The 19588-nt window shown below is 47.2% G+C and overlaps 1 protein-coding gene across 2 annotated transcripts in view; it reads right to left on the bottom strand.

The window, feature by feature from the left end:
• Positions 1 to 4386: 4386 nt before the first annotated feature.
• Positions 4387 to 19588, bottom strand: part of TPO (thyroid peroxidase) — a 92479-nt gene continuing 77277 nt past the window's right edge. The window contains exons 12-13 of one of the 2 annotated variants that reach the window (XM_008061622.1): positions 14074 to 14205; positions 4387 to 4490 (exon numbers count right to left, since the gene is read on the bottom strand). In XM_008061622.1, coding sequence (XP_008059813.1) covers positions 4387 to 4490; positions 14074 to 14205 — 236 coding nt within the window. The remainder of the gene's footprint in view (positions 4491 to 14073; positions 14206 to 19588) is intronic. The other variant, XM_008061621.1, reaches the window with a different exon arrangement.

Raw genomic sequence — 19588 nt, 5'->3', positions numbered from 1 at the left:
ATCTTTCATACCAGGGCAGGAACTGAGGACTGGGAGGAAGGAGCCATGTCACCGATGACTTTCACAGGTGCTGTTGCCACTGCCCTGTGGCTGCCTCTCATTCTAACCTGACTGGCCTCAGTCCAGAGAGCACATCAATCTCATAATAAAGAGAGGAGCAGAGACAGGAGAGGAAATTCCTAGGCTGCAGTTAGAGAAGGAGCATCCAGTCAGTCAACAGTGTGGAAAGATGCAGGATGGAGAAAAGCATTAACAGAAACCTGGCATTGTCTGAGGGAAACCCCTCATAGCTTTCTCATGGATTTTTTGGAAATAAAGGTAAATTATCCATTTAAAAATTTTAGAAAGAACACTAATAGTGGAAATTATTGACACAAACTACAACAGTGGAAAGTCATAGGGTACAGTCTACCAAAAAAAGAGAAATCAGAAAACCAAAAACTTGTATTTCAGAAACTCCAGAACTCAATGATGATAACTACAGTTGATAGAAATAATAAACAGAGCAGATAGACGAGGCCTGAAACTGCACTTGCTACCATTTCCCTTGACTAGTAAGAATCAACAGATTAAAACCCTGATGAAACTTAGATAGAAAACCTTGAGCTAAGAAATCTGAACCTGAAGAGCAAAGGAAAACTCTCTATGGCAGAAGGCCTAATTGGCAAAATTGATATCAAAGAACTGACCAACAAATCAGTTTTCTAGTGTAAAAGTTGCACAGAAAGGAATCCAACTTGGTGAAAAAAATTAAGGATCTTCTGAAAACAGTGTAAACAAAGTCGACAAGGTATTTATTTGATGGCATTAACTCTGGATTATACTTTGGCAGTGAAAATACCATCAACACTGATGTATTTATAATAGAAATATTTACATTAATTTCCATTGCCCCCAAACGCAAAGTCTTAGGCCCCAAATAAAAGGGTGGGTAGAAAGTGGAGGAAGGGGTGGGAGACACCTTTGCTTCATTGGGAAAGGAAATCAATGTGTATTGAGAACCTAATATGTGTCACATGGTGTCAGGTTCCCACTTTGTCTGTCTCTGTCTGTCTCCTCTTCGCTCCTTTCCTCCTCACAATAATTTTCTAACTTGGAAATAATATCATATTCTTAAAGCTAAAGAATAAGACTTTATTCTTCACCTCCAAGAAGTGAAGCCTGGATGAAGGCTAGCCTGCTTGCTGACTACCATCACTGGGAACAGCATGGAGTGTCACACAGTAAGTGCACAGAAGCTATTTCTTGAATGAGTGACCTTGACCTTCTAAGATCTGGGGGTGTGGTTTGTTGCAGAATGTTGGTCCCTTGAAGTCCTAGGGGCTTCCCAGTTATGGTCCTGACTGAAGAACTGCCTCTCTTCTCAAGAGTGTTTCACAAGTTAATACCCATTTTATACCATTCAGCTAAGTAGTACTTTACAAAGTAAATTGGTCCTTCGGAGCATATATTTAGGACTCCAGAGTCTAAAATCAAGTACAGCTGAATGCTTCCCTCACAAGTTTTCTTGGAAAGGTAGTCATTTAATCTATGGCTGTCAATCATAAAAATAATAGCTATTTTACTTGTGAGTGTGGGCTATGGAACTAACATTTTTCATAATGATAAGGTGACAGATATTTATAGAGATGTTTGCAAATACAAAATGTTTATGAATAGTGAATTATAGCAACATCAGTTTTTTAAAAATATAAACATTTAATTGATATAATTACAGGGCTCAGCTAATCTGAAGTTGTTTGCCTATAGCCTAGTCAATTTTATTGCTTAGTGTATTTCATGGCTAGCCCATAAGGGTTTTAATTATTAGTAAGGTCTCAGCTTTTAAGATCAAGTGATTTTTAAAATGTAGGGAATATTTCCTGCTACTACTCCATCTAAAACTAGAGAACTTTAATCTTTAAAGTTAGTTAAAGTTGCCCCAAACAATAAACAATTGTGCCTTGCAGAAAGAGTAGATGTTAAATGATCAATGATTGTTCAAATGTCAGCTGCTGACTGTGGTTGTCAACTTGCTGTGAAGAGAGGCAGAGTGACTGGGAGCATGACCTTCCACACCAGATAAGATCTTGAGTTTTAGGATCTACTCTGTACTAATCAGCCTTGGGTAAGTAGCAACATCTTGCTGGACCTTAACATGATAAACTGAAAACTCATGTAACAATAGTACTTTATTAATTTCCTAGGGCTTTGGTAACAAAGTACCACATGCCCGTGTCCACTTTTTTCTTTTTAAAAGGACACCAGTCCTTTTGGATTAAGAGTTGCCCTTTTTCAGGATGACCTCATCCTAACCAATTATGTCTGCACAGGCCTAATTTCCAAATAAGGTCACATTATGAAGTCCTAGAGGTCAGGATTCAGACAGATGGATTGGGGGAGGGGTGCACAATTCAACCCATAATAAGGACCGATTCATATGACTGACTGAAGATCAAATGAGACACAGTCAGCCATTAACAAGGACTTACTTCCTATGATTGATTGGAAAATCAAATGTGATTGAGACTTAAAACTACTTAGCATTGGGTCTGACATGACTTCCAGGTAATCTCTGTTTGAAGGAGTTTCTTACACTTATTGTCTGAATTATGGCACATGTTAGTTCTGTTAGAAGCTGCCAGCTACTAGGAGATATGTCCCTTAAAGATAACATGCCAGATAACTCATAAACTCCTGTGTCAAATGAAGAAGCCTGGGACAGCCACAGTGGTTGTCAGAGAAGGTCTAGCAGTGTGACAGAAATGGGAATGGCTTTATTACTGCATCTCAGCCGGAGAGACAGAATGAAGAGCATTTCATAGGCACAGAGGCCCTCTTCCAAGTTCTCTTAAAAATAAAAACAACAGAAAAAAAAGCTATTACTGTTGATTCTTGATGAAGCTTTTTGGAAAACAACTAAGACCATGAGTGGTGTCTGGTTGCTAGGGTTCTGAATTTTTAAAAAGCCAGTTTCTGTGAGACACGCAAAAACACATAAAGAAGGTCCTTTCTAGGTCAAGGGAAACGTGTTCCTTAGAGAACCAAGAAATCACTAGAGATGAAGGTTGCTGAAATGCTGGGTTTTTACGTTACTGAGACGATAAGAAGCACACTGGAAGCACAGCCCTAGGGCCAGGGATGTTGTCTGTAACCCACAGTGAGGGTGCGTGGTGTGGAGTCATGCCAGGAGAAACCGCATTTGAGGGGCTCTGCAGACCAGGGTAGAAGTCAAACGCGACCCACCGAAGAGTGCCCTAAGGAGGATCACTGGGTACCGAGGGAAGTGGATGTGCTGCTCTAGGCTGAGGCCAAGCCTGGGGAGAAGCAGAGGCAGGAATGGGTGTGGCCTATACATGCAGATATTGTGGGCATGGCCCTGGGGCCCAGTGGGGCAGCAATGACCTCTTGTAGTGTATGCTGTCATTTTTCTTAATATAGTCTATTGAAAAAGAGTAGTTGGGTGTTTAAAAATTCAGCACCGCTCAATAATTTGGCTCTTTTTTTCTTTTTTTGAGTCAGAGTCTCACTCTGTAGCCCAGGCTAGAGTGCGATGGTATGCTCATGGCCACTGCAGCCTCAACCTGCTGGGTTCAGGCGATCCTTCTGCCTCAGTCTTCCAAGTAGCTGGAACTACAGGCAAGTGCCACCACACCCAGCTAATTTTTTGATTTATTGTTGAGATGAGGTCTTGCCATGGTGCTCAGGTTGGTCTCCAACCCCTGAGCTCAGGCAATCCTTTCACCTCCACCTCCCAAAGTGTGGGGATGACAGGTGTGAGCCACTGTCCCCAGAACATTTGACTCTTAAGCCTCTTAAGTACTGAGAGATGAGAAGTAACAGCAGGGGTGGAGTTTGAGTCTGCTCCCCCAGGGTTGGGACAGGGTACACCACACCCTGAGGAAGCTCCCAGTGAAGTGAGGTCTCTCTGCAGAGAATGCTCTCCCAGGGTGGGGACTCTCAGATTTAGTTTTATGTTAAAAACAGATGTGCCATTTTTAACATAAAAGTTCAACTTTCAATTCCTGCCCTTGAGGAAGGGGATGTGACAGAAGAATAAAATTTCTTATCCACGAATGACCTTTTTTCTCTGAGAAGCCTTTGTAAGAATCTTCACTTCTAACAAGAGAATATTTCAGTGCCATCGTTTAATGTTAGCAGAGTATTCGATATTGCTGAATCTCCACCCACAGATGTCAGGCGCCACCTAAGGTGTATGGATGATCACTCCACTTTCATTATTTAAAGCATAATGAAAGAACCAGAAATTCTAATACACTATACAGAATAGCTCTGAGATCAATGCTTTCAAGGTGCCAATAATCTAACCTTCAGAAAAATACAGCAGCTATGCCCAAATGACAGAAAACCGCCTTGCATATAAGCAGCAGCTGAAGCACGAGTAACTTACCACCTGCAAATCACTGTCCAGGTGAGAGCCCCCAGGCCGATGACTACCAGGGCTCCCAGCGCGATGGACACCCACGATGCCCTTGGGAGCCTGCCAGAGTCTGGGGCACAGAAGGAGACCGGGTTAGTGGAGCTTATCAGGGCCTGGGCAGGGTCAGGCTGTCCTTTCTGACTGTGGGCCACACCTTGTCCTGGGACAGCTGCCTCCATGCCACAGTGTATGGGGGAAGGGGGCTTACTTTTGCACCCGGAAAGGTCATTTGAAGTCCAGATCCAAGGGTGAGGTGCATGGGAGAGCCAGAGGGGAACATGGGGCAGGGTCATGTGGGGAGGAGTCTGTTCTCTCCAGAAGGCAGGCTTCACTGGGGGTGGAGGTGGGGGATTGAGGAGGGCTCTGCATGGGAAGTGTCCCCAAGGACAGGAAACTTCCCTTTCTGTCCAAGCTGGGGAGGGTTCTTAGCACCCTCTGAATGAGCCCATCCCAGAGATGGACCCTGGAAGGCCTCCAATATGGGAGGAATGTGGGCACAAGAAGTGGGATGTGACGAACAGACGCAATGTAACGTGATGAAGTTTTGCCCTTGGCTGCATTTTATTTCCCAGGGAAGCCTCACAAAGGTCAAGCTATGGTCAAGGGAAGGCCGTTTGAACCCTCACAGAGCTAGAGCCCGGGAAAACCACAGGCACAGCATGGCAGCAGGCTTCCGGGCTTGGCCTCATCTGCTCATTCCGGAAGGTGACATTAGACAAGACAGAGGAAGGAGGCTGCCCAAGACCTGGAGCCTGGGACCCGCAGTGTCTGGTGATGGGGCCCTTGGAAGTGACTTTTCCATGTTGGCTTGTGTCCTCATCCAAAAAAGATTAGGAGTGAAGAAATGGCTTCTGGGTCCCCACCCTCTAAGGCTTCCGTGAGGAGATGTAAGTTTGGGGCTAGTGTGGCTGTGGACTCTAAGTCCTTCTCCCTTTTCTGCCTGGGTGCCCATTCTTGGTGCACTGGGACAGTTGGTAGGCAAGTGGAACTTCAGGATGAAATGAAAACGGATTGTCAAATCAAACATTAAATACTACCAGTCAGTACAAAAGAAGCCAACCCACGAGGAGCCCACATAAGAAGCATCGTGCGTGGTGGGGAGAGGCTCTCAGGTGCTGGATGGAGACCATGGCTGGGAGAACAGGGTGTGCGGCCTCTGGCAGCTCAGCTTGGTTGGGCTCTATTTCTCATCATGGATGTTTTAGAAATAATAATGCTTCTACGGGGGACACCATTGCCATCTGTAGCCTGCGTAGAGCCAGCTCTTGAGACGGCAGGACCCAGGGTCTGGGTGGGCAGGCACAAGGGGGCAAAGAGCTGTCTTAGCCCAACCCAGTGTTCTTCCAGCTCCCCTGCCACCCCCCTCCATGGAGCACTTGCTCCTGCTCAGCTTCCTGAGCTCCACCCAACCCCTGTGAAGACTAACTCTGTAATTGCCTGGCCCACGCTCTACTCACAGGATGTCCTGGTGGTCCTGGGTGCCTGTGGCAGCACCTTCTGCTGCTCCCCAGGGTTCCAGGCCCTCCACCCACCCCAGCCCACTCCTGGTTTCACAGCAGTCCCCTTGTGCACCATCTAGACCACTCTCAGGGTCTGCCTGTGGCCTGTACGCCGAGATCCACACGTTTGTCTGTGGCTCCTATGCCCAGTCTCCTGCTGCCAGCCTCTCCCTCCTCCAGAAGCATTTCAAAGGGGGCTACTTGAGAGACCACCCCACTGCTCCCAGCCAGGTTCCTTTATTTCTGTTCTTGCACACATGAGGCCCCCACACTGCACCTGGGGCCACTCCAGAAACTGAAGCCCACCTATCAGTGCCCACCCCTCCCTGTGCCCAGATTCAGCGGTTCTGGCTCTGCCTACAGGCTCAGTGGGTCCCTTTACACCCTCTAAGGGGTCATCCTTGCATCCCTGTCACTACACATGAACGTCTGCCTGACTGAAGACTCCTCACCACTATGGCCCCACCTGGACCCCCACTCACCATCCCAGACCAGCTGCCAGTTGCCCGCTCTCCTGACTTGGTTAGGGTCACTTGTAGTCTGTGGCACAACATGCCATTTCTCACCAGGGCCCTGTTTGCAGGGGTGTTCCATTCGCAGACTAGACTGTCAGTCCCATGAATGAAGGGGTCTTGTCTGTATTGTCTTCCTAGCGTGGTTCTTGGACACACAGCAAATATTTGTGGAACATGTGCATAAATGAATAAATCCCAACAGCATCCTGAATGTTTCTCTAAAACGACCCTATCCTTTTCTCCTTTGCACCCTTGTGGTTCTTCCTCCTGGGCCATCTAACCATTTTCCCGTCTCCAGAGATCCCTTCACTCCAACTCTCTCACAGACACTGGAAAATCTGACCACACCAGCCTCTTGCTAAAAGCCTGCAGGGAACAGAGCTGCTTGCGGCCATCAGTCTCATGCATCCTCTTCCAGAAAGGGGTTGGGCTCATGTTTTCAATCAACTACTCATTCTCAATCCCTGTGGTCATGGTGGGGTCTCCACTTGTGCAGCCAGGAGGTGGGGGCAGGCTGACCAGTCTGGCCTGGATGGCAAGTGGTCTAGGTTAGCACAGGCCAGGCCAGGACTGTCAGGATAGTGCAGCCAGGGAAGTTCATTCTGGAGCTGGTGTTTGGTGTTTCAGGGTGGAAGATGCTCCCTTTGCTGCTGGATTTGATTCTGAGATCACTGGAGGTAGAGGTTTTTAAAGGCCACCTGGGAGCCTCATAAAGCAGCACTGCTGAAGACACGTGAGAAGAAGAGGGAGCCCAAGTCTTGCACAGCCTCTGTTCTAAGCACACCTCAAGCCAGTAAAAGACAGATCCACCCAACGGGGAAGTAAGCAACTTCAGGCAAATGTGTAAAAAAAAAGCCCAGGAGAAAACGAGGAAATGTTGCATAGGCATGCACTGTTTGTTTTCCTTTTTTTAAATTAGGGTCTCTCTCACTCTGTCACCTCAGGCTAGAGTGCAGTGGCATAATCATAACTCACCACAGCTTCACCCTCTTGAGCTCAGGCAATCCTTCTGCTTCAGCCTCCTGAGTAGCTGAAACTACAGGTATGTTCTATCACCCCTGGTTTATTTTTTGATATTTTGTAGAGACAAGGTCTCGCTATGTTGCCTAGGCTGGTCTTGAACCCTTGGCCTCAAGTGATCCTCTCTCCTCAGCCTCTCAAAGTGTTAGGATTACAGGCATGAACCACTGCATCTGGCCTACATATTTTTAATGTAGTCTTTGCTCCATTTTTTTCTTTCTTGACGGTTTCAGTTACAAGAGCAAGTAAACTCATTTGGGGTCAGGCTTAAGGCCACTTACGTGGGTGATTCCCAAGTGAGCCAGACCCTAAAACCTCTGTACAGCCTATGGGACTTCCCAAAAATCACAAGCAGCTACCAGAGTCATCCCGTACCCTCTTCATCACAGCACCAGGAAGCCCTGGAGCTCTCTACTGTGGCCATGGATGTAGGTAGGGTGGTCATGTGAGGCTGAGTAAGGGCCAGCCAGGGCATCTGGAAAGGAAGGGCATCAGAACGAGCAGACTCTGAACAGGTGGAGGGCATTGGAATTTGAAGAGGTTAGGTCAGGGTCATGTGACTGTGGCAAATAATTTTATGTGTCATCTTGATGGGATCACAGGGTGCCCAGAGTATGCATGATTCTGAGAGTGTCTGTGAGGTGTTTCTGGAAGAGAATTGCACATGGTCTGAGTAAAGCAGATAGCTCTCCCCAGCATGACTGGGCACCATCCTATCCTCTGAAGCCTTGAATAGGATAAAAAATGGAGGAAAAGGATTTCACCTTGTTTTTTCTTGCCTCACTGAGTTGGGATGTCACCTGCCACCTTCTCCCTGCCCTTGGACTAGAGCCACACCACTGTCTGAACTGGGTCTCCAGCCTGCAGACAGCCGACCGTAGGACACCTAGCCATAGGTCACATGAGCCAAGTCCCCATGATAGATGGTCTTCTAAATACCTATACATAAACTTCTATCTAGACTCATATAACTACATCAATATATGCATATCTCAATCTATGTCTATATATCTAAATCTATATCTATATTTATATATCTATGTCTAAATTTATGTATCTATGTCTATATCTAAATCTGTCACATATATGTCAAACTCTATACTTATTAATATTTAAATCAACATCTATATATTTAAATCAACATCTATATATCTCTACATTAAATTAATATTTAAATCAACATCTACATATCTCTACATTAATATCTATATTCATATCTAAACATATCTATATATCTATCTACATTTATATCTATAGATCTAAATCAGTATCTCTACTCCTATATATCTGTATCTAACCTATCTCTATCTCTATATTTATATCAAATCTATCTATATCTATATTGTCTCTATCTCTATCTATACAGAGAGCCATCAGGTTCTGGTTCTCTGGAGAACCCTGTCTCATATGACAACTAGCCCACGGAGGGCCTGGGGCAGGGGCCAGCCTCTGGTGGAGTCTCGCCTGCCAGCGTGAATTTGGGCTTTGTCTCACAGACATAACTTATCTTCTCTGACCTCAGCTTACTCATCTGTAAAACATGGATGAAAGTTTCCATTCCATAGCCACCGTGAGGCCTGAAGGAGACATTGGAAGCCCTGTGTACCCAACTGATCTCTCAGAAACAAGGGCTGGTGCATATCTTTGTCCAGTGGGACTTCTGGGCTCAGTGCATCTTAGAGGCCTGTGAACAGTGACAGGCTGCTCCAGAGTCATACTCTCAGCCCTCAGCTACCAAGGCCATGCCCACCTGTGAGGGCTGGCCTGGGATCTGCTTCCATCTCTCTGTGTCTGTTCCTGTGGAGACAGGCTTGGGCTCCACTTCGTCATTTTGAAAGCTGATGGCATAGCCATTCCCATTGACTCTGGGGGTGTTCTGTGTCCAGCAGTGATAGAGATGGTGTGGAGAGACGGTGCTCAGTCCCACTTACCTGTGTGTGTCAGAGTACAGGGACAAAGTGATTGCCTGCCTGTGTGTGTCAGAGTGCAGAGAACACAGCAATGGCTACTTATGTAGAAGCGGTGGGTCTTTCACCAGGAATATGAGTGGCCTCAGTGGGCAGCAGTTAGGTCTGTGTGTTGGGGAGGCAGAAAAGTACTGCTGTGTCCAGTGTTCTAATTGGCCTTGGAAAGTCCTAGGGGGCAGCAGTGTGTCCACAAGTGTGCCAGCAGTGGGGGGTGGGCCTGAGTGGGAGCCAGCATCCCCAGCCGCTCACCAGCTCAGAGGACTCTCTGGGCACACCTTCTCTTCCACTGTCCCTTCCTTAGGGAGAGAACATCATTCCACAGGCTCTGCCAGTGGCCAGGTTAAACACCTGCAAAGGGCATGGGGCCTGCAGGAGAGGTGGGCAAGAGCAGGGCGGCTCAACTGAAGAGGAAACCCCTCAGGAGCCATGGTGGCTTTGAGGTGCTGCAGGAGGAAAGGATTGTGCCAGGGTCCACCTTGGATCCCCGTTCAGCAGCTGGATGCCGGGGTGCGGGTGGTGACAGCACCATGTGAGCATGCATCCTCGTGCAGAGAACAAGCATGCAATGCTGAGCTCCAAAGCTGCCCCAAGGCAGGAGCACCCAGAGCCCCTGTCCCAGATCTGGCTCAGAAGGGCACTGATGGATGCCTTTGAAGGGGCAGGACCTGGAGAAGCAAACGGGAGGGCGTCTAGGTAGGGGGGTTCCTGAGTAAAGATGAAGCACTGGGAGAGAACAGCTCAACCCAAGAAACAAGTTTGACTTCAGAGATTTAGAGAGAAAAAAAATCCTTGAGATGCAAGAAATTAAAAAAAAAAATTGTGTGGTGATTTGTTAGGAAAAAAACAGAAGAAGAAATTTGAAGCAAAATATTAGGAACCAGTTTCTACAATTTGTACTCTTATGTATGGCCTTCTTTTAAGGTTCTGTTCTGAGGATGAAAAGATGATATCATGGACCACAGTGTCTGTAGTGGGTTGAATCGTGTTCCTGTAGTTTTACAGGTTGAAGACTCAGTCCGTTGTGCCCCAGACTGTGGCTGGATTTGGAGATGGAGCTTAGAAGGAAGTGATTGGGGTGGAATGGGGAAGCTAGAGTGGGCCTGAGCCAACAGGATTGTGTCCTTATAAAATGGGAGATTAGGATGCAGATACACAAAGAGGGATACCATGTGAAGACACAAAGCGGGACGGCGCCTATAAGCCAGGGAGCAAGACCTCAGGAGGAGCCAGCCAGCTGACATCTTCTGCTCAGACTTCCACCTCCAGAGCTGTGTGAGAAGAAATGTGTGCTGTTTAAGGCACCCAATCTGTGGGACTCGGTCGTGGAAGTCTCAGGACACAAATACTGTTCCTTTTGCCATAATATTAGGATCAATACAAAAACAACATACAACAGAGTTTCCTTGCTGAGCACTAATTCACCTCTGGGGACTGTTCCAGGAGCTTTTTCTGGCCACCACCTGATCTCCTGTCACTTTACTGGAGATGGTAGAAGGAAACCCAACATCGAGAGTGTTGTTAAATTGATAGAGGTACAGAGAAATGCTCACAACACAGGCGTCCCTTTCTCACAAGATAAATTTGTCAGGAAAGGGAGTATAATTATGACTCTGACTATAAAGCAGTCCAATGCTCCCGTGATCACCTCAAGGCCCAGGAAATTAAGTCCATTCGTCTAAGTCACGGGCTGTCCTAAGGGACGATGGAGCTGGCAGACGGGTGAAATTCCAAAGAAGGCGAGCGCATCCCTCACCCCGGTGGAACACTCGGTGTGGAGGAGCAGCAGGAGGTGGCATTTTTGTTTCTTTTTTTTTTTTTAGAAAGCAGGATTTATTGAGAGGACAGGAAAGCTCCCACAGTGGGAGGGAACCCAAGGTGGTTGCCCAGGAAGTGGCATTTTCAAATGCCCAAATAAAAGTTACTTTGTTTCATAAAATAATTTGTCAACCTCTACTGGAAGTGCATTTTTTCAAGTGCACTTTGTTCTCTAGATAGATAGATAGATAGATAGATATCTCTAACAATTTTTTTTTCTGGGTTCGGTACTGAGCATTCAGAGAGAAGCGCTACAAGCGAGTCCTGAGCAAAATGTCAGGAGGAGTGGTGGCTTGAATGTGATAACAGCAGAAGAAGCTTTATTCTAGGGTCCTTTAGAGCCATCTAAGGGGGTGGAAAGAGGTTACCAAAAATGCAGCAGATGTTTCTGGGGCCATCGTGACAGCAGAATCAGAATGTTGACTTAAATGCCCTACTCGGTTCTCCTTGACAGGTTTCTGAGTCAGTATTCCTAGGTTTATAATAAATCCAGAAAGCAGTCTGAATTCCTCTCTATAAATGTGTGTAGTATTGTCACCCAACTCCTTGCCCCTTCGCATCTGAATGGTTTTTTTAGATATTTTATTTAAAAATCTAAATGTAAGAACTGGCATGTTCTAGTTTTCGACCATCAAGAGTAGTTTGGTTTCATTGAAGACAGGATACAATTTCACATAGAGGAAACATGTGAATAAGACCAGAGGCTGAAAAAACAACAGATTGGAGAGAAGAGAAGAAGCTGAGGAGAGAGACAGAGTGCCTGACAAAGGAGAGGTGGGACAGGTTGTTAAAAAAAGAAGCAGGCCAGGATCGGTGGCTCAGTCTATCATTCCAGCACTGTGGGAGGCCGAGGTGAGTGGATTGTCTGAGCCCGTGGGTTCAAGACCGGCCCGGGCAACTTGGCAAGACCTCAAGTCTACAATAAAAATCAAAAATCAGACAGGCATGATAGCAAGCACCTATAGTTCTGGCTACTTGGAAGGCTGAGGTGGAAGGATTGCCGGAGCCCAGCAGGTCAACACTGGGGTGCCTGTGAGCATGTCACTGCACTCCAGCCTGGGCGACAGAGTAAGACTCCAATTCAAAAAATAAAAATAAATTAAAAAAAATAAAAGCAGCAGCAGCTTGAAAAAACAGTGATGAACATCCCCAGGCCAAGGGACAGAGAAGGAGCAAAAGCAGAATGAGCTGGCTGGGGAGAAACTCACCCTTCTGGGTTCCTGAGCCTCCGGGAGCTGCAGGGAGCCATGGGAAGCTGAGGGGTGTTTGGGACCAGCTGGTAGCTTGGCGAAGCCTGGTGACCTTGAAGCCATCCCAGGACCATGCAGAGGGACACAAAGCGGCCCAGATATAGAGTGGGGAGTAGTGTCCCAGGACTGGGCTCCTTGTCCTCATCCTCCTGCCATTTACTTGATCTTGAGCCAGGACAAGCCTACCCCTGAAGCGTTCTATAAGACAGGCCAAGTAAACACCCCCTACTTGATCCTAGTCTGCTGGGGGACCAGTCAGGGAACAGACAGCAGCTGACTGTGACTATTGCTCCACGTCTTCCTGGTATCTGACAGTTCTTTCCAGACTTGGAAAGTTTTCCTTTTCTGCCTCTCTGTTGCATGACGTGGGTCAAAAGAAAGAATACACAGGGACACACTTGGGAAAATGCAAAGCACTCAAACCATATACTGATTTGAATGCAATGGGTCTAGTTTTGCTTTGCTCAAAGGTGGAAAATATTTCGGGTAGTTTGCACGAACACAACAGGGACCTCAAATCAAAGCAGTTAAAGCTAGGAGCAATGAGAAAGCCACTTAAAAACCACGGGACTATGAGAGATAGCAAACCTGGGGCTAGTTAAATTTTGTATTATCATAATCTTATCAATTCATTATAAAGATAAGGCTGGGCAGAAGTAACTGTTATAAGACACTGAGTAGCTTTGCCGGTACAACCAAACTGATTTATCCAGAAAAAGTAAGGTACATTTGAGGGTCCCTTGCCTACAGAGAAACAGGTCACGACACTTCTACGTGTAAGCCTCCTGGATCCCTGGGAATTGGTGTCCCCATGAGTGACCGTCTGGTGAAGCTTTTCCTCAGAGACTCCCAGCAATCATGTAGCCAGGGCACCCACCTCTGCCTTCATTTCATGGGCCTGTCTCGCTGTACACTGCTTGATGCTGGAGCCCCACTGGTTCTGGGACGTTGTGCCCTGTCCCCAAGCCTGAGAGCCTCTGAGGTAGAGATTCTCAGTTTCCCGAATGAGAAGGAGGTGGGTGGGCCTGAGAAATCACTTAATGGATTTTACTGCTAGTAGTAAACAGCAGTAGTTACAAGCCCAAAGGGTCTGCATGGTATTGCTCTTACTCACTTGCTTTCCCCAGCTCACCCCACAGACACCTTACATTTAGCAGCACTGACCTTTTGTCACCTCCTCGTCTCCCACATGAGCAGTCTTGCCTCAGAACATTGACACCTGTGGCAACAGTTCACTCATCTACCTCCTCAGAGCTGTCACTTAGAGTTAAGCTCCAGTCTCACTTCACAGAGGGAGCATTGCTTCAATCTTCAGGTGCTCAGATCTCCTTCTAAAGACACCTGCACATTTTTCTGTACACTACTATGCCCAGGTCAACTCTCCTTCTGAAGATACCTGCACATCCTGCACAACTTTGTCCAGGTCAACTCTCCCTCTAAACACTTTGATGCATCATGCATTACTTCAGCCAGTCTGGTCTGTCCTATATGCCATCTCTGTCCCTTCACATAGTGATTGGCAGTGGATACCTTGAACACACTTTTCAAAAACCAGCAAACAGACACAGAGATGAGGTGTGGCCTTACCCACGCAGGTTCTTCCGTCATCTCCTAACACGTAAGGGTCTGTGCAGACGCACTGGAAGCTGCCCTTGGTGTTCCTGCACTGCGCGGAGGGATGGCAGGGTGGGTGCACACGGTCCCCACACTCGTCCACATCTGCATAAACAAGACCAGCCGCATGTGAGAGGAGGAGCCATGGCCCCGCCCCACCCTCGGCTACCACTTCCTGGGTGGCGGAGTGCTCCTTCTTGGGTCCCTGTGCTCTGTCCCTCCCTCATCCAGGAAGAGCAGGGGAGTTACCTTTGGTATTGTGTGGCCATATCTTGTACCCTCACCTCTGAAAAGAAATCCTGAGATGGTTCTTGAGGCAGAACACGTGTACAGCTGGCCTCGACTTGGAATCTGCTGCCCAAGCCCACTCCCACCGGCCCGTCTCAGATCCAGGACTCCATGCACCCTGTCCTCCCTGCCCCTCTGCTTGCCAGGTCTTTCCAGCCCAGACCCTGTCTTCCTTCTGCCACGGGCATGCTACAGTTTCAGGAACCAATGATCAGTGGCCACTCTCTGATCACGAGGCCAGACAGACTTTTCCTCCCTCCAACCCTGATACCTTGGTGCTGACACCTGCTGAGAAGTGGGAAGGGACTCAGAGGAGGTTGAGTGACAACCCAAGGTCTCATGGTGCAGGTGTCTGATCTCTTCCGTCCTCGCAAGTTTGCCTGGGCATCCCCACTGCTACCTGGAACCCCCACCCTCTGCTGTCAGTGGAGGCTGTGTGCCACCCATCCTGGCCTCCTTCCACATGAAACCTACAGTCCATCCCTTGATTTCCTAGGCTTGTGTTTCCAAATAAGGTGCTCTACAGCGTTTTCTTCAAGCAATGTTTCCTTTCCAGCCAATTCCAGGAAACGAGTGGCAGCATGTCAACAACTATGCTGTAAGTTATTAAGTATCTGCTCTGTAAGTAAAATAGACACAATAATGCTTTGGGTGTGTGCTCCTCTGGCAGGTGAGAATAAAAATGACCACAGGAGCAACTTTTACTGAGAGCCAGGTGTGGGGTGAAACCCTCTCTCCAATCTTGGGACCCTGGTGCTGAGTGACTCACCCAAGATCTCATGCTGAAAAGCCGAACTCCTATTCAGGTGGCAGGGACTGGCCACCATGGGACAAATGAGGACACTCAAACATGAGCAATATGCGGGGTGACCCAGTGCAGGTGCCTTATATGACCTCACAGGCCAGCTGGGATTGGGGCTGCTGTCACCATGCTGGTGCTGCTTCAGGTGAGGAGGCCACATTTCACAGGGCTGCAGACGCCTGACTCCGGGGTCTAGAGCAGAAGGCTGCCCTGTGCCTGCATTCCTCACCTAATCATGTGAGGTGGAATCATGCAGGTTGGGAAGGACGGCCATGAGAATTAAGAGTGATGCTTATGAGGAGAACTAGCAAGGTGCTGGGAATATTGTAGGCTTTCAAAATATCATGGACATTAAGTATCGTATTACTGATAATGGCAACAATTATATGAGCACAACAGAAGGGTGGAGGAATTTCAAGAACTGGAACTTTGTGGATATGAGCTATTGTATATTATCTTTATGTTGCAGTTATTAAGATGTTTTATTTGTAGTTAACCATCTCAAGGCCTTTTAGCATGTAACATCTTTCTTAGGTGAAACTGCACCTGGAACCAGCTCCACCTGTATCCCTCAATGTAGAAGGGTTGGTGTTCTGTGGAGGTATTTGCAGCCTCACTTGGAGCAGGGAGTGTTCAGTTAGGTATGGCTCTGTCATGATTCCAAGAAAAAGTCTAAGCCATCGTCCATGAATGTCGCGGATCTACTTTCTCTTATACTTCCCCCAAGACGCGTGATAAGACCCACAGAGTGGGAAGGCAGGTGCTGGTCATGAAGCGGCCCTGCCAGGACTGCTACTTGCATTTGCTGACACAGCCCTTCTGGGGAGTGGGGGGAGGGTGGTCACTCTGAGCAGCTTTGACTCCCCTCTCTCCTCCACCCTGCCAAGTCCCTGGAGCTCAGACTTATCTCAGGTGCGAGTTCCCTGCGGCTGACAAGTCACCACAAACTGGGTGGCTTAAAACACCAGAAACGCGTCCTCTCACTGTCCTGGAGGCCACAGTCTGAACTGGAGATGCAGGCAGAGCCAGACTACCCACAAGGCCGCTGGGGCCGAGTCACTCCTGCCTCCTCCAGGTCCTGGTGGTTCCAGAGTCTCTGGCGTTCCTTGGTTTGTATACATTTTGTTCCTACTTGCGGTCTTCAGGGACATCATCCCTGAGTCTGGTCTCCTCCTCTTATCAGGCTATCAGGGCACCCCCTGAGAAGTTCATTTTGACTTGCTGGCATCTGAAAAGACCCTGCAAGTCAGGTCTCTAGGGGCATGAGCGTATCTTTTTGGGGGACACAATTCCACCCACAACACTTATTGAATTAACAGTTTATTCTAATCAGAAGCCCGAGTTGGGGACTAGTGCCTTCTAGGTCTTCTTCTCAGGGACTGACACTAACGCATGTGTGGCAAGTCTACCCTCTTCCAGGCAAGAATAAAAATGGCTTTGGTTGCAACCTTCACTGACAGCCAGAAACGGGGTGAAACCCTCCCTCCAATCCTGGGTCCCTGGTGCTGACGACATGGCAAGATGGACGGAGGGGACTCAGAGGGATTGAGTGACTCACTCAAGATCTCAAACTGAGTGGAAAACCTGGACTCCTACACAAGTGGAAGGGACTGGGCACCACGGGACAAATGAGAACACTCAAACATGCGCAACACGCAGGGTGACCCAGTGCAGGTGTCCTGCATGTGTATGGCAAGTCTACTAGACATTTATCATTGAACAGGCTGATAACAATGTTCCTTACAATGGAGAGGAAAAATAGCCTTCAGGCCTGCAGTTTCCTGGATTCTGGAATCCTTCTGCACAGAGACCCAGGCTGCGTGGAGGGCCAGGCTGCACAGGGGCCCTGGCTGTGCAGAGGCCTGGACTGTGTGGAGGCCCAGGCTGCATAGAAGCCCAGGCTGAGTGGAGGCCCAGTCTGCGTGGAGGCCCAGGCTGCACTATCTGGCCCTTTTACTTTGCTTTAATAACAGACTGCATTCCCACATCTCTACACACTGTGAGCACACAAACATCGGCACAGATGTTCCCATTTCTCTGAGCAAATTTGCGCTAACTGCAAATCTTATTTGCTGTCATAGACACAAAACACTTATTTGTATTCACTTATTGCATAACCTCTTGACAATAACTAATGTAAAAAGCTACAGGCTCATAGCTGTTTATCTATCTGGAATTCACAGCTTCAAAGCGCTCAACTGGGACTTAAGACGGTTCATTTGCTTGCTTTGTTTTGCTTTTTTCTATCAAGTTTTTATGTGGCTGGATCTTAGTAGAGGAGGGGGATTTGACTAGAGAAGAGGGCAGTGGGTCTTACCTGGTTTTTTGTGTTAAACATTCAGTTAGACCCAGGGCTTTCCTTTCTGCAACCATAGAGATGTTGAGGAGCAGATTTTGTGCAGTCAGCTTGGGCACTGTGTCCATACCATGAAACTCAAGAACTCCCTTTCTGCTACACTTAGGGGTTTGTTTTTTTCTTATAATTCTTGATTTTTGAAACTTCTAGTGTAGGGAATAAATATCATGAAAATATTTGCGTAATAGACAAATGTAACAAATGAGGACATTTGAACTACGACTTTGTTCTTAAGGAGTTTTTTATACTTTGTTTATTTTTAAGATATTGATTATAGATGTGATAAGACAATAAAACAAAGACTTGTATGAATGAAAAGATCCTAATTGGCTCTCCATGTTCCTCTCCATGTCTCAGTCCGCAGGGAGACTCACGTGGAACAGCACCTGCGGAGTGCCCACAGCTGTCTTTGTGTTCAGAAGGCATTTATCAGGGAGGAGGCAGAAAGAGGTTTCACTGCTTGTGGAGACATCTGATTGGGCGCTCAGTGTGCATGGCACTCTGGAGCTTGTGTTTCTACTTGATGACATGTCGTGAACAGGACTCCAGATCAACAGCTGTTCTGCTCATGTACTCAGCAGAATAACTCTCAGTACCGATGTGCCACATTTCAGAGCACAGCTTTTGAGCACCTGCTACTGTGAAATAAAACATATCGAACCTCAGGACCTCAAAGTCACTTGCCAAAGGGAAAGTCAAGCCTGGGAACCGAGGTACACAGAAAAACAAAAATAAAACCTAAAAAGTCTTCCTTTTGCTCCCAGGTAGCTGTGATTTTACTTGCTTGCTCTAACTTATGTAAAATGTAGATTTACTGAGCATAAGAGAAATACATAATCACTTTCCTTCTACCCCCTCTTTTCACATGTAAAATGTAAATTCACTGAGCCCTAATCAAAGACTGGAGAGAATGTAACCATTCATTTCTTGCACACCCTCCCTCCTGCCTCCCCCCCCACCCCCTTCCTCCCCTGCTTGCTCTTGCCATGTAAATCCTGAATCCCTCAAGACCCTCTATGAAAACAGAGGTCACAGGTCCCATAGCAATTTGTGTTTCTTTTTCCCAGGCTCGTCCTTAAGCTAGACAAAATAAAACCTCTCAATTGATTGAGCTCTGCCCCAATCACTTTTTGACTTGAACTATGTTAACAACAACAGGGCTGTGCCTTGCCTTTTGTTCTATGAATTTATTAACTAATTTGAATGGACATTCCACGAAGTAAACTGTAGCTCCATCCTCACTTCACATTTGAAAACACAGAGGCAGTCAGTTGCGGTAGTTCAAGCCTGTAATTCCAGCACTTTGGGAGGCCAAGGTGAAAGAATTGCCTGAGCCCAGGGGTTTGAGATCTGCCTGGGCAACTTGGTGAGCCTTTGTTTCTAAAATATACCAAAAATTAGTCAGGCATGGTAGCGCTCACCTGTAGTTCCAGCTACTTGGAAGGCTGAGGCGGAAGGATTGACTGAGCCCATTGGGTCAACACTGGGGTGGCCGTGAGTGTGCCACTGCACTCCAGCCTGGGCAACGGAGTGAGACTCTAACTCAAAAAAAAAGTAAAAGAAAAAGAAAACACAGAGGCACACAGAGGCTAAGCAACTTTGGGGAGACAGACTAACTGTCTACTGAAATGTCCAGGCAAGACTTGGGCCCCAGTCAGTGAACTAGAGACAGAGGTAAATGGTTCGTGCGGATTATCCACCAGGCCTCTCAACTTTTAATAAACACAGTCCAACAAGGTCTCATGAAGAGTATGACTTCTGTCTCAGGGGTTGTGGGGTGGGCCTAAGATGCCACAAGTCTAACAAGCTCCCAGGACGCTGCTTCTGCCAGCCACGGTGCCCACCCTGAGCGTTCACCGCTGTGTTGGGCTCTGCCAGGGAACACTCTTGTGCCTCACGGAGCACCCAGACTGGTTCAGAAATAATTGTTAGAACTCTAGGGATCTGTTGAGTGTTGCTGTGAAAAATCAAGAAAATATATTGGGGTATGAGGGAAGGGGTGAAAGGACTTCAAGAATAGAATAGGAGAATGCTTTTGATGG

Source organism: Carlito syrichta, unplaced genomic scaffold (assembly GCF_000164805.1).
Source record: "Carlito syrichta isolate Samal-C Ts95f unplaced genomic scaffold, Tarsius_syrichta-2.0.1 Scaffold305334, whole genome shotgun sequence".
Lineage (NCBI taxonomy): Eukaryota > Metazoa > Chordata > Mammalia > Primates > Tarsiidae > Carlito > Carlito syrichta.
This window is presented reverse-complemented; position numbering and strand designations above follow the sequence as displayed.